Below are 18,313 nucleotides of genomic sequence, written 5' to 3' on the forward strand. Positions count from 1 at the left end.
AAAACAAAAAAAAAAAAAAAAAAAAAAGAAAACAACAAAACAAAAATGCAAAAAACAAAACGACAAAACAGTTCATATGGCCTTAAAATGCCGTAAAATCTTTTGTGCTGTCAAAAATATATCAGGAAAGTAGCGAAGCTGTTTTGTTAGCGTCTTAAACATATGGTCATGAAGTTAGTAATGAAAATGTAAACTAAGTACAATATAACTTTTTATCTGACAGCCAACAGATCCCGTAAAAGTAAGAGTAGTAGTAGTAGTAGTAGTAGTAGTAGTAGTAGTAGTAGTAGTAGTAGTAGTAGTAGTAGTAGTAGTAGTAGTAGTAGTAGTAGAAGAAGAAGAAGAAGAAGAAGAAGAAGAAGAAGAAGAAGATCGATCTAAACGATTGTACAGGGCGATGAAGACTATGTTTTCAAATAATCAGGTCACATCCTGGTTACGGTGATTATCATAGATTTTCCTTATCTATATTTATCATAACCGGTAATAGATAGTATGCGCTTGGCTAAGAAGCTCATAACATTGCCATCCGGAAGTATAACGGACCAACACATTACTCATAAACGCGGATGGCAAAAAACAACAACAAAGACATGAGTGACGTCATCTTCGAACTATCTATAGAGGTGTTAGAATAACATAGTATTGAATAATAAACAGGCCACTCCCCGATTACGGTATTCTATCCGGGAATTTCCGTGACTGCATCATAAACGGAAATGTTATGCATGAGATCAAGCTTTACTCGGACAATGTTTTCGAAAAGACCCTTTACATGATCACGAGATAAGGGTAAAACCACTCAAATAAGATCTTTAAAAACAAACAAAACTAAAATACCTTAAAATTATCTCACATATAAACATTTTTTTTTTAAATACGAAAAAAGATTTTTTTAAACTCCCCCCCCCCCCCAAACAAAAAACAAAACAAAACAAAAAAAAAAAAAAAAAACCAAACAAACCCCAGCAACCCCCCCCCCCCCCCCCCCCACCCCCCCCCCCCCCCCAAAACATAACCAAAAAACAAAAACAAAAACAAACCAAATATAGACGTGAAAACATTTTTTGAGGTTGAGGGGTATAATAATATGATATATTGGTATCGAATTCATGGAAATCTCTAAATATAACGCAAAATAGTGTCCATTATTAAACTAAAAGGGGGTTCGGATGTCAGACCTGCATGTATACGTCTTCCTTAGCTCAACATTATGGGAATTTCCAATTTCGGTTTCAGATCCTGTTTACCGGAATAAAAATAGATTAAGAGAGAGAGAGAGAGAGAGAGAGAGAGAGAGAGAGAGAGAGAGAGAGAGAGAGAGAGAGAGAGAGGGGGGGGGGAGGGGCGTACTTTTGTAGTAAGGGAGGAAATTCAACATAATAATATTCTTTACGGCTATTACGAGCCACCTCCCCTCCAATTCCATGATCTATATTAATAATAAAAGAATTGAAAGTGGGAAATAGACAAAGAGAGACAAAGTAATAAAAGAAGAGGCGTTGATGACTTTGGTTTAAAAAAAAAAGATATAATAATAGCTGTATTCAGACAGGCGTACTCTAAAAATTGTATTAAAATTGTGACCAGAAAAGCTTACTTCAAATATCGATCGATTAAAATGACCCTCATCTTAGTGAAAGCTCTCAATAAGTCAATAATGTTGTTTTAAGAATGTAATACTTCAGGGTCCTAAGGACTATGGAACTGGAGTAAATCTCGGTGTTTGTACGATTTTGTTAGAAAATAATGAATGCTTGCTACCCTTTTCATAGGACAGTGGTTGATTGTAAAGTATTTTTAATCAGATTTATTAGACCTTGTCTACCCAATTATTGCTTTGTGGAGCAGAAATTCCACCCGGATTCGAGACAAATTTATTTTATTTTCAGTCAACAGCATCTATTAAAATACTTAGTTTTGTTTTGTTTGTTATTATTGGGTTTTTTTCGGCGCTTGCGACAGATTTCGGCCATTTCAACGCCAGAACAAAGAAGGAAATGGGATAGTCAAATAATTCTAGATCCAAAAAGGAAGGATGGACTGGTAAAATAAATAATTCTAGTTTTGTTTGTTTTGCTTTTAAGGGATATACAGTGCTTGCAACATTTTTAGGTCATACCAGCGCCAGTAAAAAAGAAGAAAATGGGTAGTAAAAAGTTCTGTAATTACAAATCAAAGCACCCAAGAATAAGAAAGACAAAGGGAAATTGGTTTAAATAGGGAACAGATGTAGATTCCAAGAGTACACTATCAGTGTACTTAGTTTGAGATCACAAAATATCTCATCCAGACACAAGAACAGGTCCCCACCAAGAGGAACACACTAAATTGTTTACAAATCATATACTTTCTTTTAAAAATACAGCCTTGTGGAGAACAGTGCTTATTTGAGTCAATAAACAAATTGATACGGCGCACAACTCTGACAGATTTGAAAAATAGAAATGTATTTTTTTACAGATAGATAAACAGATAACTTGATTTCCTTTTATAATTTAAAGTCAGTTTGAAAGTTCGTTAAGTCAAACAGATATCATAAAAAATTTACCGAAGACACTAACATCTCATGGCCACACCGTCAACTATATCTGTCCAGTAGAGTCCTTACTTCCGTTGTGTTGATTTAGCGGTGATCAGTGTTGTTATGTAGTAGTGTGTTCTCATTGCGGGTATGTTTATATGTGTGCGTGTGTGTTATGGAATGTGGTTGCGTGGAAGAAAAAAAGGGGTGGGGGGGGGGGGTGTCCATCAAGTAGAGAAATTCCTGAGCAATGGGGGGGGGGGGGGGGGGGGGGCGGGAGAGAGAGAAGGGGGTTATGTTTGTTTGCTAGGAACTGTCAGATTGGCATTTTTTCAGCAAATCGTGGCATTCATAGTGATATAATTCACTTGATCACATGACGGTATTCGGATTTACAGAAATTTTAAACATGTTTCACCGATTAACAACATCAACTCATATTACTGCTGATATTACTGTCGTTTTTATGCCATCGATGTCTAGCTTCTAGCCCGAACAAACCAAAAGTAGACAGATTCGGGGACTTGATATTTTTCGCGTCCGCTTCAGATTTTCATCTGACCTCACATAAGTAAAGGGGAGACATTCCGAAAGCTCCTACATCCCCAGTATTAATTCAATTTCTATTTTCACCGTTGATCTTTTGTCAGGCGTTTATTTATTCAATTTGTAATCATATAAAAGCGTTTTAAAAACTCTAGAACAAACCGTGATAGATTTGTGAAAGTTTAAAATTTCCTAATTTGACCATTGTTTTGATTCTCGGCCGCCATTTTAATTTGTGAAGTATTGAAGCTAGTGCAAAGCACTCCCAAGTAAAGCGTGGTAAAGACTCGCGACTTATTGATATTGATATCTACTGACTGATAAACTAAAATCATGCCGAATAAAGCATGGCAGCGACGACAAGCACATCGAGTAAAATGTGCATCTAATCGTAATCAAGCTAATCAAGAAAATGATTATGGCAATATCGAATGAAAATAGTTCTTTCCCCGCGAAATTGTGGACTTTTTACTAGTATATGTAAAAGGAAAAATAATTCAGTGCATAAAAGAAAAATGGTTTACAAGGAAGAAAAAATACCTCCCACAACTAACACATTTGACTGTTTCCCTCCCAGCCAGGGCCAGGACAAAACCAAGTAATCTCATTCCAAGACATAGACAGAAAGCAAGTTGGAAAACAGATATAGGGGGATAAAAGACACAGTATGTACCTCCCTGATCAATATGGGAAATCAATAACCCCACCCAGAAAGCACACATGAAAAGTAAAACAAAGGGGAATGGTTCAAATAGGGAACATGTAGATACCAAGAGCATACTATCAATGCCCACAGTGTTTGAGATCACCTAAAAGTCTCATCCCACAAAGAGGAACACGATCAAATGCTTACATCATACATTCAATACAACAAATATAATAATACATAACTTTTTCGTCTTTACGAGTTTTACGGCGATTGCAACACATTAAGGTCATATCAGCGCCAGTAAAAAGGAAGAAAATGGGATAGTAATAAGTTCTAGAATTACAATTAAAGCACCCAAGAAAAGGTAAGACAAAGGGGAATTTGTTCAAATAGGAAACAGATGCAGATTCCAAGAGCACATTATCAAAGAACTCAGTTTGAGATCACCTAAAAGTCTCACCCAGACACAAGCAGAGGAATACACTCAAATGTTTACAAATCGTATGTTAAACATGAAAAGAATAACAGTACATAACAGAGAGATGATTTACAAGGAAAAATATCATCTCCCAAAACTGTAACTATACATTCGACTGTTTCCCTCCCAGCCAAGGACTCCGTCCAGGGCCAGGACAAAACCAAGTATTCTCATTCCAAGACAAAGACAGAAAGCATGTTGGAAAACAGACATGGGGGATAGAAGACCCAGTATGGACCCCCCCTGCCCGCTATGGGAGGTCAGGATCCCCACTCAGGGATTTACATTAAAAAATATATTTTCCAAAACTATACACTTGACTTTGTTTCCTCCCAGCCAAGGGAAAGGATAATCTCACTCCAAGACGGCGCTTGCAACACATTTAGGTCATATCAGCGCCAGTAAAAAGGAAGAAAATTGGATAGTAAAAAGATTCTAGATGTACAATTTAAGGACATGAGGAAAAAGTAAGACAAAGGGGAGTGGTTCAAATAGGGAACAGATGTAGATTCCAAGAGCACACCATCAAAGTTTGAGATCACCTAAATGTCTCACCCAGACACCAGCACAAGATCCCACTAAGAGGAATACACTCAAATGCTTACATTATACATTCAAAATAACAAATATAACAGTACATAACAGAGAGATGATTTACAAGGAAAACAAATATCTCCCAAGACAATAACCATACATTTGACTGTTTCTTTCCCAGCCTAGCACTACGGCCAAGGCAAAACCGAGTAATCTCATTCCACGACAAAGACAGAAAGCAAATTGGAAATCAGTTATAAGGGGATAGAAGACACAGCAAGTGCCACTATGCCAGCTACGGGCAGCTTCTACTGGTGCTCACACTACTTGTTATGACGATCGACCCAATCTGCAAATTCTTAACCGCACTCGTGCACCGTCGCAAACCCGCCCGGAAGCTTCGTCACAACACACCATTCAACTAGATGCTCTGCTGTTCCCACACGGGTACATGTTGGGCAGGTGGAAAGTCCCCACTGATGAAGCGATTTTGGCAGGTTCTCGACCGAAGCTGATTTGCTACCACCCAGTGTCTCCTCTTACTGGTGGAGAAGCCACATACATTCGAATGTTTCCCCCTCAGATAAGGACTACAGCCAGGACTAGGACAAAACAAAGTACATATTGTCACTACCTGGTAAAGACGGAAAGTAACCTCGAAAAAAAAGATACAGGAGGATAGAGGCCACAGCAAGGGGGACTGCCATGCCCGTCAATAGAGGTCGAAAAACCACACCCCCGAAAATAAATTACATGTTCATTGGCGGAAGAAGATAAAACAACAAAACCGTACATTTGGTTGGTCCAAATTCCTACCCTGATAATGACACAGCACAACCAAAAGGAATGTACTAATGTACTCAACTGCATAGGAAAACTCACAATGATCATACTAATATTGATAAATTACTACTAATTACAAAAATAGAGAGATCATTCAAGAGAAAATTATCATCCAACACAGAAGTGTACATCTGACTTCCCCCATTTTGCCTTTCAGGTGAAGGACCTAAGCGAGGACTGAGGCAAATCCAAATATTCTCAAACATAGCAGATAAAAAGATGTAAAAAAGTGATTTGTTTGTTTGGGTTATAAGGCGCTGGTGACGCATTTAGGTAATTTCAGCACCAGTAAAAAGGAAGAAAATGGGATAGTTAAAAAAGAAATCATAGAATTACAATTAAAAGCACAAGAGAAAAACTAACACAGAATTACAATTAAAAGCATAAGAGAAAAACTAACATAGAATTACAATTTAAAGCACAAGAGAAAAACTAACACAGAATTACAATTAAAAGCACAAGAGAAAAACTAACACAGAATTACAATTAAAAGCGCAAGAGAAAAACTAAGATAAAGGGGAAGGGTTCAAATGGGAAAAAGAAGTAGATTACAAGAGCACACTATAAGTGTACTTTGAGATCAACTAAAAGTCTCATCCAGACACAAGCACAGGTCTCCACTTAGAGGAACACACTCAAATGGGTTTGTAACCCAATGCGGCCAATCCTGGCCCATGAAAATGTGTACAACGGAGATCCAATACTGTAAAAACGATAATTAGCACTAAATTGATGATGGGCAGTTTGGCCGTGCAAGCAGTATTGGGAGATAAAAAACCCCACCCTGCAGTGACTTTTCAAAAAACAAGATAAATAATTTAACCTTCTTGACAGTTGACAGTAACGGGATTCTTCATGTGTAACCCTATTCGGAATTAGGGTACGAGGTTGAGTAAAAAATAAGCTTTGGTATAATGATTTTAAAAACATTTTTATTTCATGCTTGCTGCATCCGGAGCCCCCACAAGAATATACATAAATTGCACAAAATGAGCAGGGAAACAAATCGAATTCTTGTATACAATACTATTTACAATGATGCAAATCCATCATATTATTATTATTATATACATACACTTTTTCTTTAAAACACAAGTCATCTATAAATAAAAGCTGAAAGGCATAATTATATCACGAATGCCTTTTCTCAGATACATTAATTGCTTAATGGTTATCAATCTATACATCCATTTACATTATGCGTTATCGACATTTCACTCGTAATGCCAATGTATGTCTCTTATAAACAAAAAATACACATCTACCAAAACGTGAAGAAGGGAGTGTAAGAACAACTTTCTTGAAAGATACAAATGGTCAGTTTTATGGACTTGTTTGGCAAAGTTATGTGGACCCTGTTCTTTTTTAATCATATCATATCTAGAAAAACTTGTATTTAAAAATTTGGCTAGAAAACTCAGCCTTCAAATATTGATCGATTTAAATGACCCTCATTTTGGCAATAACTCTGAAACCTGGGACTTTGCAAAGTTCTAGGGTTGAGAGTTTTTTGCCAAGATGTGTGTCATTTAAATCAATCGATATTAGAAGGACAAGTTTTCTGGCCAAATTTTTAAGTACGCGTTTTCCAGAATACGACAGTTAATTGGTTAAAGATCATTCATTAAAAAAAAAATTAAAATGGTAACCAAGAAACATTGAAAATGTGTGTTGAAGGAAACTTGACTCGATTTGTTCTTTTTCAAAAGGTGAGAGAAATAATTTAACATATTTTGAGAAATCATTAAATGGTACAAACAATCATCATAATATAAAAAATAAATCAACTTTATTCTTTTTTTGTGGGGTACAATTAGACTACATGGGATGGGAAAATTAGAGAGCGGTGGGGGCTGCCTAAAACCTGGGATCGTGAAAACACTAAGGAAAAGGTAATAATGGAAAGGCTTCGGATGGGAACAACACAGTACTGTTCTGATCCAAGCCTTTCCATTATCACCTTTTCCTTAGCAATTAGACTACATGTATCTTAAAAGAATATGTTTTACGAAGAACAGAATCCATTCCTCTTCTATTTCAAAAATAAATGTTTGCTTGGAATAGCTTGAAATATTATTTTTTAAATTGGCATTCCTTATATGTGGATGATTTGCAACACATTTAGGTCATTTCAGCGCCAGTGAAAAAGGAAGAAATGGGATAGTCAAAAATTATAGATTTACAATTAAAAGCAGACGGGACAAAGTAAGACAAAGGGGAATGGTTTATATAAAAATAAACAACCCCCTTCCCCCTAAAAATCATCTCCCAAAACTATACCCATACATTTGACTGCTTCCCTCTAAGCAAAGGACTCCTGCAAAAGCAAGGACAAAACCAAGTAATCTCATCCCAAGACAAAGTTTCAAATAGCAATGACAATTAATGTACATCCCTTTTACGTATCATTCATTGATTATTGTCTGATTATAATTCTTCTATATTCAAAACAAAAATATAATGGTACATTGTTTTTAAGGGTTTTACGGCGCTTGCAACACATTAAGGTCATATCTGCGCCAATAAAGCGGAAGAAAAAGGGATAGCAAAAATTTCTAGAATTACAATTAAAGCACCCAAGAAAAGGTAAGACAAAGGGGAATTGGTTCAAATAGGGAACAGATGTAGATTCCAAGAGCACACCGTCAAAGTACTTAGTCTTGAGATCACCTAAAAGTCTCATCCAGACACAAGCACAGGTCCCAACTAAGAGGAATACACTCAAATGTTTACAAATCATGTAATATAATATGTAAACTAAACATAATACAATGCATAACAGAGAGATGATTTACAAGGAAAAAAATATCATCTCCCAAAACTATAACTATACATTCGACTGTTTCCCTCCAAGCCAAGGACTCCAGCCAGGGTCAGGACAAAACTAAGTAATCTTATACCAAGACAACGACATGAAACAATTGGAAAACGGGTATGGGGGGATAGAAGACACAGCATGTACCTCCCTGCCCATTATGAGAGGTCAGGATCCCCACCCAGATAATGGTACATAATAGAGATCTCTTTTTTATAAGGAAAAAAATATCAATTCCTAAAACTATAACTAACACTAACTGTTTCCCTCCTAGCCAATGCCAAAACAAAACCAAGTAATCCCATTCCAAGACAGAAGCAGAAAGCAATTTGGAAAGCTGATATAGGGGTAAAAAATGTTTTTGTTTTTTAAGGGTTTTACGGCGCTTGCAACACATTTAGGTTATATATATAAAATCGGATAGTAAAAATTTCTAGAATTACAATTAAAGCACCCAAGAAAAAGTAAGACATAGGGGAACTGGGAACAAATAGGAATCAGATGTAGATTCCAAGAGCATACTACCAATGTACTTAGTTTGAGATCACCTATAAGTCTCATCCGGACACAAGCACAAAATCCAACAAAGAGGAATACACTCAAATGCTTACATTACACATTCAAAATAACAAATATAATAATACATAACAGAGAGATGATTTACAAGGAAAAAAAATATCATATCCCAAAACAATAACTAAGCATTTGACTGTTTCCCTCCCAGCTAGGGCCAGGATAAAGCCAAGTAATCTCATTCCAAGACAAAGACAGAAAGCATGTTGGAAAACAGACATAAGGGGATAGAAGACACAGTATGTAGCCCCCTGCCCACTATGGGAGGTCAGGAACCCCACCAAGGGAAAAAAAAAAAAAGACACAGCTTGTGACATCCATGCACACAATGGGGGCTAAAAATAACTCCATTCTGCAAAAATAGCTTGTTGTGTTTTAAAAGGGTTTTATGGTGCTTGCGACATATTTAAATCATTTCAGCACCAGTAAAAAAGAAGAAAATTTAGTCAAAAAATTACAGATTGAAAGCACACGAGAAATAGTAAGATAAAGGGGAATGCAGACCTGCCGTTCATACCGATTAATCGGTATCATACCGACCTTTTTTTCGTATTTACCGATTTCCCGATTTACTTGCCGATAGTACCGATTTCCCGATCTGCATGCCGATCGTACCGATTTCACCAAGTGACCAAGGGCCCGCAGCCCTCCACCCCTCTCTTTTACGTTTACTTTGTGCTTTACGTTGCACGTTAAAATTTTCAAGTCTCGTGAACTTTGACCCGTCCCGCGATACCTCGATAGATCACATGACGTAGCGAGCCTCTTTGTGATGCCCTCACACAGATAGAAAACACACACGGCGCGTTATTTAGTTTTCATTTCCTTTGTGAAGCGACAGCGAGCTGTACTGGTAAACCACCGCGGTCCCTGGCTTCTGACTCGTTACCAAGTGCCACCATCTTTAAATAAGTTAGTAGTCCGATTGCCAGATTGGCGTTGTGCGTGCCATTTTGGGTGTTGGGGAAAAATAAGGGGGGGGGGGGGGGGGGGGGGGTGGTGACGCTTTGGTTAGTTTGAGTGACAAGTGTCAAATTGTGACACTTGGGATCGACCAAAAAGGTAAGGAGGCTATTAAAGCCTTATGTTTTCTTAATAAATATCGTTTCTTATGCTTCGACCTCTATGCTAATTAATTTAAATAATTTTACCAGACGCGTCAGAAGCGTCGCATCAAGTTAAATTAATGCGAAAGATGAAAAATGTAATCATTTCTAGCTCAAACTACCTACTGTGCGCTGCGTTATATATTTTTCTCTTGAATTGGATTTTGTAATTAATTTTGCCTCATATCTATTGTAATTAATCTAGCGTGGTCAATCGTCATTCCATCACCTTACTTGTTTGAATTCTGGAGCTGTTTTATTTTAGTGCTTTATTTTAATTTATTCTTGTTATCTGGATTCTGAGACACTTATTTTATCGTGTGCTTGTATTAGTCTAGTATTGTGCATTTCAAAATTAGATCGACTTAACTAGACTAGGACTAGATAGATCGTAGTAGAAAGAAAAGATGGCAGCTCCTCCGTCCAAAGTGCGTAGAGTCGTCCAGAAATTTTGTGAAGAATATTCCAAAACATGGAGTTTTATAACAGCGTCTAAAAAAGGTGAGGAGTACGCTTTTTGCACTTTCTGTGATGCCGATATTAAGATTGCTTGTGGCGCTAGATCAGACCTGGAGAGACACATTAAGACTCCTAAACATGTGACGTGTGCCAAATCCAGTGCTTCGACCCGATCTATTACGTCGATGTTTGGTAACAAAAAATCAAACGAGGAGGACAAAGTAAGGAAGGCAGAGTTAATGTTCGCGAATTTCTTAGTGGAGCACAACTTGCCTCTTGCCACAGCGGACCATGCTGGAGAGTTGTTTAGGAACATGTTCCCTGATAGCGACATCGCTAAAAAGTTCAGATGTGGACGCACTAAAGCTAGACAATTAGTGTCAGAAATATCAAGTGATTATAAGAAGACTTTAGTTACTAAATTAGACCGTCAACCTTTCTCTCTCTCCACCGACGGCAGTAATGATAAGGGGAGTGAACAACTTAACCCCTTAGTCGTGCGATATTTCGACGAGTCTGCAGAAAAAGTTGTCACGGATGTATTGTCTGTGGCTACCCCAAATGGTGGTTCTACTGGGGAAAATATTTTCATGGCCTTGGATACTGAATTGAAGGCAGCTGGATTGTCTTGGGATAATTGTATAAGTTTCGGCAGTGACAATGCCAATGTCATGTTAGGCAAAGAGAAGGGGGTTATGGCATTTGTTTTAAAACAAAATAAAAATGTTCATATCCAAGGCTGTCCCTGTCATCTCCTGCACATTGCTGCTAAGAAAGGTGCCAGTAAGTTAAATTCAAATGTGGAGGAGGCTTTGATTGATGTTTTTCATTATCTGGAGAACAGCACAAAGAGGATGAAATCTCTGCAGGTATTTCAGAGAATAACTGGCACGGCTCTCCGTAAAATCCTTAAACATGGCCCAACCAGATGGCTTTCTCTTCAATGCGTGGAGCGACTTCTGGAGCAGTGGGATGCTCTGTTTGCATTTTTTTAAAATGAGGACGTTTTGGGGAGCAAGTCAACAGACCGGCTGAAAAGAATTCTTGTTTTTTTTTTTCAAACAGCACTTCAAAAGCCTATCTAAATTTTCTCAAATATTCCCTCCCTATGTTTGTAAATGCTAACTTGCTGCTTCAACGTGAGGAGCCGACAGTTCACATCTTACAGAAACGCCTTCACGATGTTGCCACGGATATCCTCATTGCCTTCATAAAGCCTGAGGCTATAGCCAAAGCGGAGGACATCTATTCCATTGAGCACAGCAGGAGGAGCAGGCAAAAGGATAGAGAGGACATGATGATTGGTGATGGTACAAGAAATTATCTTGATCTAAAACTCATGTCAGACAAGGAAGTGACAAAATTTTTTGAGGACACGAGGAACTTTTACTCCACTGCTCTTCAGTATGTTTTTTCAAGTCTTCCAATGCAGCATGAAGCCCTGAACCATGCTGAAGTTTTGGACCCCTGTATGAGGCTGAAAAAGAAAATGGAGTCCATCAGGTACTGGGCAACAAGATTTCCGTGTTTGGTGTTGGGTGGTGATATGGAGAGGTTAGAGAAGGAGTTTGGGAAATTCCAGGTGGATGGTTTGGTGGGACTGGACTTAAAGATGAGGGTGGATGTGCTGTGGTCTCGGATAGGAAAAATGGAGGTAGATGCTGACCATAGATATGAAGCCCTAGCTCACTTCATGAAAGGTTTGTGTGTTCTGCCTCACAGTAAAGCAGATTCAGAACAGATTTTTTCTCTTGTCAGGAAAAATAAGACAGAACAGAGAGCCAGCATGTCTCGGGATCTTCTGACAGATATTCTGCAAGTTAAAACAAAAATGTTGTCGAGAGCAGAGTGTTGCTATTCATTCTGTCCTTCTGATCAGCTGATCAAAAAGAAATTGCTTTTAAAACAATCAAAGTTTATAGCAGGGAGGTATGGTGGAGTGTTCATGTAGTTGATTGTAAATAGACACATCTTTTTATAACTTTATCAGTGAATTTGTTTTAGTATTTCTATTGAACTATTGTCGCAATATTACTTTATGGTGGTGGGAGAAAGAGACATGTGAAGGACTGAACTACTCGCAATATTATTTGGTGGTAGAGAGAGAGGGGGAACAAACAGTTACATTTTATTTGATATTCAGATAACGGAAAAGGATTAATTCACATCTCAAGGACCAACATATGTAGACGATCTATGTCTAGCGCATCATGTCATTGTCATCACAACTGTTGCAGAATTAGGTGAGTAGCCCAACCATTGGATAATTTTACGTCTCATACTGATTTTTTTCCCCCAGATACTTATTTTTTTACAATGTCATACTGATTTCCTTTTTCGTGAAGTGGCAGGTCTGGAAATGGTTCAAATAGGGAATAGATGCAGATTCCAAGAACACACAATCAATGTACTTAGTTTGTCATCACCAAAAAGTCTCATCCAGCTACAAGCACAGGACCCCAATGTTCACAATCATCATATGTTATAATATAAGAGAGAGAGAGAGAGAGAGAGAGAGAGAGAGAGAGAGAGAGAGAGAGAGAGAGAGAGAGAGAGAGAGAGAGAGAGAGAGAGAGAGAGAGAGAGAGAGATAGAGAAAGTTTACAATGAAACAAATATTACCTTACAAAACTATAACTATATATTTGGCTGTTTCCCTCCAAGACGAAGATTCCAGCCAGGTCCAGGACAAAACCAAGACAAAGACAGAAATCAAGTTGGAAAACAGATATAGGGGTTTAGAAGACACAGTAAGTGCCACCTTACAATTCGATAAAGAGCTTCTCAAAGCATCGAAAAAGTGTGGACAAAGAATCAGCTATTAGTGCTGTTAACTTCTCATTTTTTGACAAGGGGAATGATACAAAAAAAATAACATAATAAAATAAAATAAATCCAGCCAGTTTTTAAAAATAAGTTAATATACATGCATTTTGTTTTCAATGGGACAAAAACGACCGTTGGCACCATCTTATTTGAACTTTCCATGCAAAATATGAAAATAAGACTTATACTTTCTTACATATTTTTGTACATTTATCATTCATAAATCATCACCAAAAAGGAATTGATATCTTTTTCCTTATACATAAACAAACAGAAAAAAAAAAAGACTACTTGATTCTCTGGAGTCAAATCTATTGTCACATAAGCTGCTCAAATTTTAGCAAATTATGCACTGATGAAGTGAATTCCATTTAACAAAATTAGGATAGAAATAATATAATAACTATTATGAAATCGAACTTAAAACTGGAGTAAATATGTAAAATCAAAGAACCTGAACTGGTTTCACAATCAAATAACTATTGCTCATTAAAATACAGTTCCTCAACAACACCAACTTTACATCCATTCTTGCATTAATATTTACACAAATCCTTACATAAATTCACCAAAGCATATTTTATATTTTGTACAGTATGTACAATTTGGTGAAAACAAATAAGAGTCAATTCCAAAACAATAATACCAGGGATGCCACCAGGCAAATTAAAAAAAAGCCTGAAAACTTGCGCGGACGAGATACAAATCAACGTCAAGGGCTTTGTAGGGATTTGAAAAATGTCAAATTTGGAATATTGTTTCAGTACTTATTATTGCAATTGAGAGCAAATAACACACAAAAGAAAGGAGAGCTAACAGTTTTCAAATTGATAAAATAAGGTGCTGAAAACAAAATATAGACAAATTAATATCAATAGCTATCAGGGATGAGAATGACTGGTCACATAAAAGGAGAACATTTTTCATTGTGAAGATCATGACCCACCCATGCAACCATAACCTATAAATTTGAACTTTACTCAAATTCACTGAGATGCGATCCAAAATTTGTCTCACAGCAATTTCTGACACGACTCGGAGAATTTCAAAAGTTGAAAGTGTAATTACATTTGGTGGTTGTAGTAGGGATGATGATGTTTGTTTTTTTTGTTTTTAAGGGTTTTACGGCGCTTGCAACACATTTAGGTTATATCAGTGCCAGTAAAAAGGAAGAAAATGGGATAGTAAAAAGTTATAGAATTACAATTAAAGCACCCAAGATAAAGTAAGACAAAGGGGAACTGAGAACAAATAGGGATCAGATGTAGATTCCAAGAGCATACCACCAATGTACTTAGTTTGAGATCACCTATAAGTCTCATCTGGACACAAGCACAAAATCCAGCAAAGAGGAATACACTCAAATGCTTACATTATACATTCAAAATAAATATAATAATAATACATAACAGAGAGATGATTTACAAGGAAAAAAATATCATCTCCCAAAACAATAACTATGCATTTGACTGTTTCCCTCCCAGCTAGGATTCCGGCCAGTGCCAGGACAAAACCAAGTAATCTCATTCCGAGACAAAGACAGAAAGCATGTTGGATAACAGATATAAGGGGATAGAAGACACAGTATGTACCTCCCTGCCCGCTATGGGAGGTCAGGATCCCCACCCAGGGATGATGATGTGGTGGTGGTTGTAGTAGTAGTGGTGTTAGGGATGATGTGGTAGTGATTATAGTAGTACTGGTCGTATGGATGATTGTGTGGTGGTGGTTGTAGTAGTTGTGGTAGGAATGATGATGTAGTGGTAGTTATAGTAGTAGTGGTGGTAGGGATGATGTGGTATTATTTGTAGTAGTAGTGGTGCTAGGGATGATGGTGTGGTGGTGGTTGTAGTAGTGGTAGTAGGGTTGATGATGTGGTGGTAGTTGTAGTAGTAGTGGTGGTAAGGATGATGTGGTGTTATTTGTAGTAGTAGTAGTGCTAGGGATGATGGTGTGGTGGTGGTTGTAGTAGGAGTGGTGGTAGGGATGATGATGTGGTGGTGATTGTAGTAGTAGTAGTAGAAGTAGTGGTCTTAGAGAAGATGATGTGATGGTGGTTGTAGTAGTAGTGGTGGTAGGAATGATGATGTGGTGGAAGTTGTAGTTGTACGGGTGGTAGGGATGATGTGGTGTTATTTGTAGTAGTAGTGATGGTAGGGATGATGATGTGGTGGTGGTTGTAATAGTAGTGGTGATAGAGATGATGTAGTGGTTTTGGTGAGTGTTTTTTATTCAGTGATAATAATAGCAATTTGTCAAAAAGGAGGATAATGTCTCCGCCTATCGGTCAAACGCAAGCAAAGTGTAAAAATGACAGGAACATCGTTTTATATTGGTATTATGTAATATATTACTATTACTAGTATAAATCCATTCTTATCACTAAACATAAAAATTTATTTTTTGTAAACATTTAATGAATTCTTCCTTTCCACATGTTAAAGGCCTACAATGTTATTCAAATAAAAGGCCAGAAAGTGTTGTTTTGTTTTGATTTATACTTTATAAAGCAGGCTACAATATCTTTTATTTTTTACCGAAACCTAGTGCCAGGGATGCCACCGGGCAAATTTAAAAAAGCCTGAAAACTTGGGCGGACGAGATACAAATCAACGTCAAGGACTTTGTAGGGATTTGAAAAATATCAAATATGGAATATTGTTTCAGTACTTATTATTGCAATTGAGAGCAAATAACACACAAAAGAAAGGAGATTTAACAGTTTTCAAATTGATAAAATAAGGTGCTAAAAACAAATTATAGACAAATTAATATCAATAGCTATCAGGGGTGAGAATGACTGGTCACATAAAAGGAGAAAATTTTTCATTGTGAAGATCATGACCCACCAATGCAACTATAACCTATACATTTAAACTTCACTCAAATTCACTGAGATTCGATCCAAAATTTGTCTCGCAGCAATTTCTGACACGACTCGGAGAATTTCAAAAGTTGAAAGTGTAATTAAATTTGGGGGTTGTTGTAGGGATGATGATGGTGGTGGTTGTAGTAGTAGTGGTGGTAGGGATGATGATGGTGGTGGTTGTAGTAGTAGTGGTGGTAGGGATGATGTGGTAGTGATTATAGTAGTACTGGTCGTATGGATGATTGTATGGTGGTGGTTGTAGTAGCTGTGGTAGGAATGATGATGTAGTGGTAGTTGTAGTAGTAGTGGTGGTAGGGATGATGGTGTGGTGGTGGTTGTAGTAGGAGTGGTGGTAGGGATGATGATGTGGTGGTGATTGTAGTAGTAGTAGTAGTAGTAGTAGTAGTAGTGGTCTTAGAGATGATGATGTGGTGGTGGTTGTAGTAGTGGTGGTCTTTTAGAGATAATTGTGTGGTGGTGGTTGTAACAGTTGTGGTAGGAATGACGATGTGCTGGTAGTTGTAGTAGTACTGGTGGGAGGGATGATGTGGTGTTATTTGTAGTCGTAGTGTTGGTCGGGATGATGATGTGGTGGTGGTTGTAATAGTAGTGGTGGTAGAGATGATATAGTGGTTTTGGTGAGTGTTTTTTTTTTTCAGTGATAATAATAGCAATTTGTCAAAAAGGAGGAAAGTTTCTCCGTCTATCGGTCAAACGCAAGCAAAGTGTAAAAATAACAGGAACATAGTTTTGTATTGGTATTATGTAATATTTCTATTACTAGTATAAATCCATTCTTATCATAAAACATAAATTTAGTTCTTGTAAAGATTTAATGGATGGAGAGAGAGAGAGAGAGAGAGAGAGAGAGAGAGAGAGAGAGAGAGAGGGAGAGAGAGAGAGAGGAGAGAGAGAGAGAGAGAGAGAGGAGAGAGAGAGAGAGAGAGAGAGAGAGAGAGAGAGAGAGAGAGAGAGAGATATTTGTCCCTCCCCTTCCCTTCAACCATCAACTTGCTAATCAAAGAACACCACTGGTCGTCTGTGTCAATTGTGACATCTGGTGCCATTCAGTCTGGCCCGACGTCATAAAAACGGGACCGTCACTAAATTTCGCGAGACTATTGCACTGGTGTCAAATATGACATAAGACATAATGGTGATTTTGTGGTTTTGAGGGAAATGTTTGACACGGCAAATTCAGCGGAAAATTTCTGAGAAATTCTCAAAATCACTGTTTATTTATCAAAATTTTTTTTTTAAAAAGGAGGAATTGTGATGGGGATGGGCATAGATAAACTACCATTTAGGTGCCCAAATATTCGACCGGCGGTGACAGCCCAAATTATTCACCCGGCGAAAAAGTTCCGGCTCAAATCTCGATTTTTTTCTTCTTTAAAAATTTTTTTTTTTTTTTTTATTGGAATAGTGACGACGGACAAAAACCAGAGGTTCCGGATTAAAACCGGCTGGTGGTAAAAAAACCGGATTTCCGGCTAAAACCGGAAAAGTGGCATCCCTGTAGTGCTTATTCAGCTTATAAATACAACCCAAGAATCTCAAAAATTCAAAGCCATAGTCAAAAGGTAAAAAGAAAGAAGAATAAACTAAGCCAATCACCATTGCTTTATTCTAGGCTATTGTATTATCTCTGTATAACCAGATGATTTAATGGATGGTTGAGAAAGAAATAAAGAGAGAGAGAGGGAGGAGAGAGAGAGGAGAGAGAGAGGAGAGAGAGAGAGAGAGAGAGGGGGGGGGGGCGGGAGACTTCTCTACCAGAATAATTTATGAATTGATCTTAGTTCTATATCCAAAAAAAAAAAGAAGAAAAGAGAAATGGAAAGAAAGGCAAAGGGAAAGAGGGAAAGAGGAAAAGAGAGAGAGAGAGAGAGAGAGAGAGAGAGAGAGAGAGAGAGAGAGAGAGAGGAGAGAGAGAGGAGAGAGAGAGAGAGAGAGAGGAGAGAGAGAGAGAGAGAGAGAGAGAGAGAGAGAGAGAGAGAGAGAGAGAGAGAGGGATGTGTCCCTCCCCTTCCCTTCAACCATCAACTAGCTAATCAAAGAACACCACTGGTCGTCTGTGTCAATTGTGAC

General features: G+C 37.6%; 1 protein-coding gene across 1 annotated transcript; it reads left to right on the top strand.

The window, feature by feature from the left end:
* Positions 1-10,475: 10,475 nt before the first annotated feature.
* Positions 10,476-11,522, top strand: LOC144977467 (zinc finger BED domain-containing protein 5-like). The gene has a single exon (XM_078922760.1). The coding sequence runs from the start codon at positions 10,476-10,478 to the stop codon at positions 11,520-11,522; it is 1,047 nt and encodes a 348-aa protein (XP_078778886.1).
* Positions 11,523-18,313: the final 6,791 nt, after the last annotated feature.

This window comes from Berghia stephanieae, chromosome 1, assembly GCF_034508935.2.
Source record: "Berghia stephanieae isolate SIO BIC M18660-M18661 chromosome 1, UCSD_Bste_1.3, whole genome shotgun sequence".
Lineage (NCBI taxonomy): Eukaryota > Metazoa > Mollusca > Gastropoda > Nudibranchia > Aeolidiidae > Berghia > Berghia stephanieae.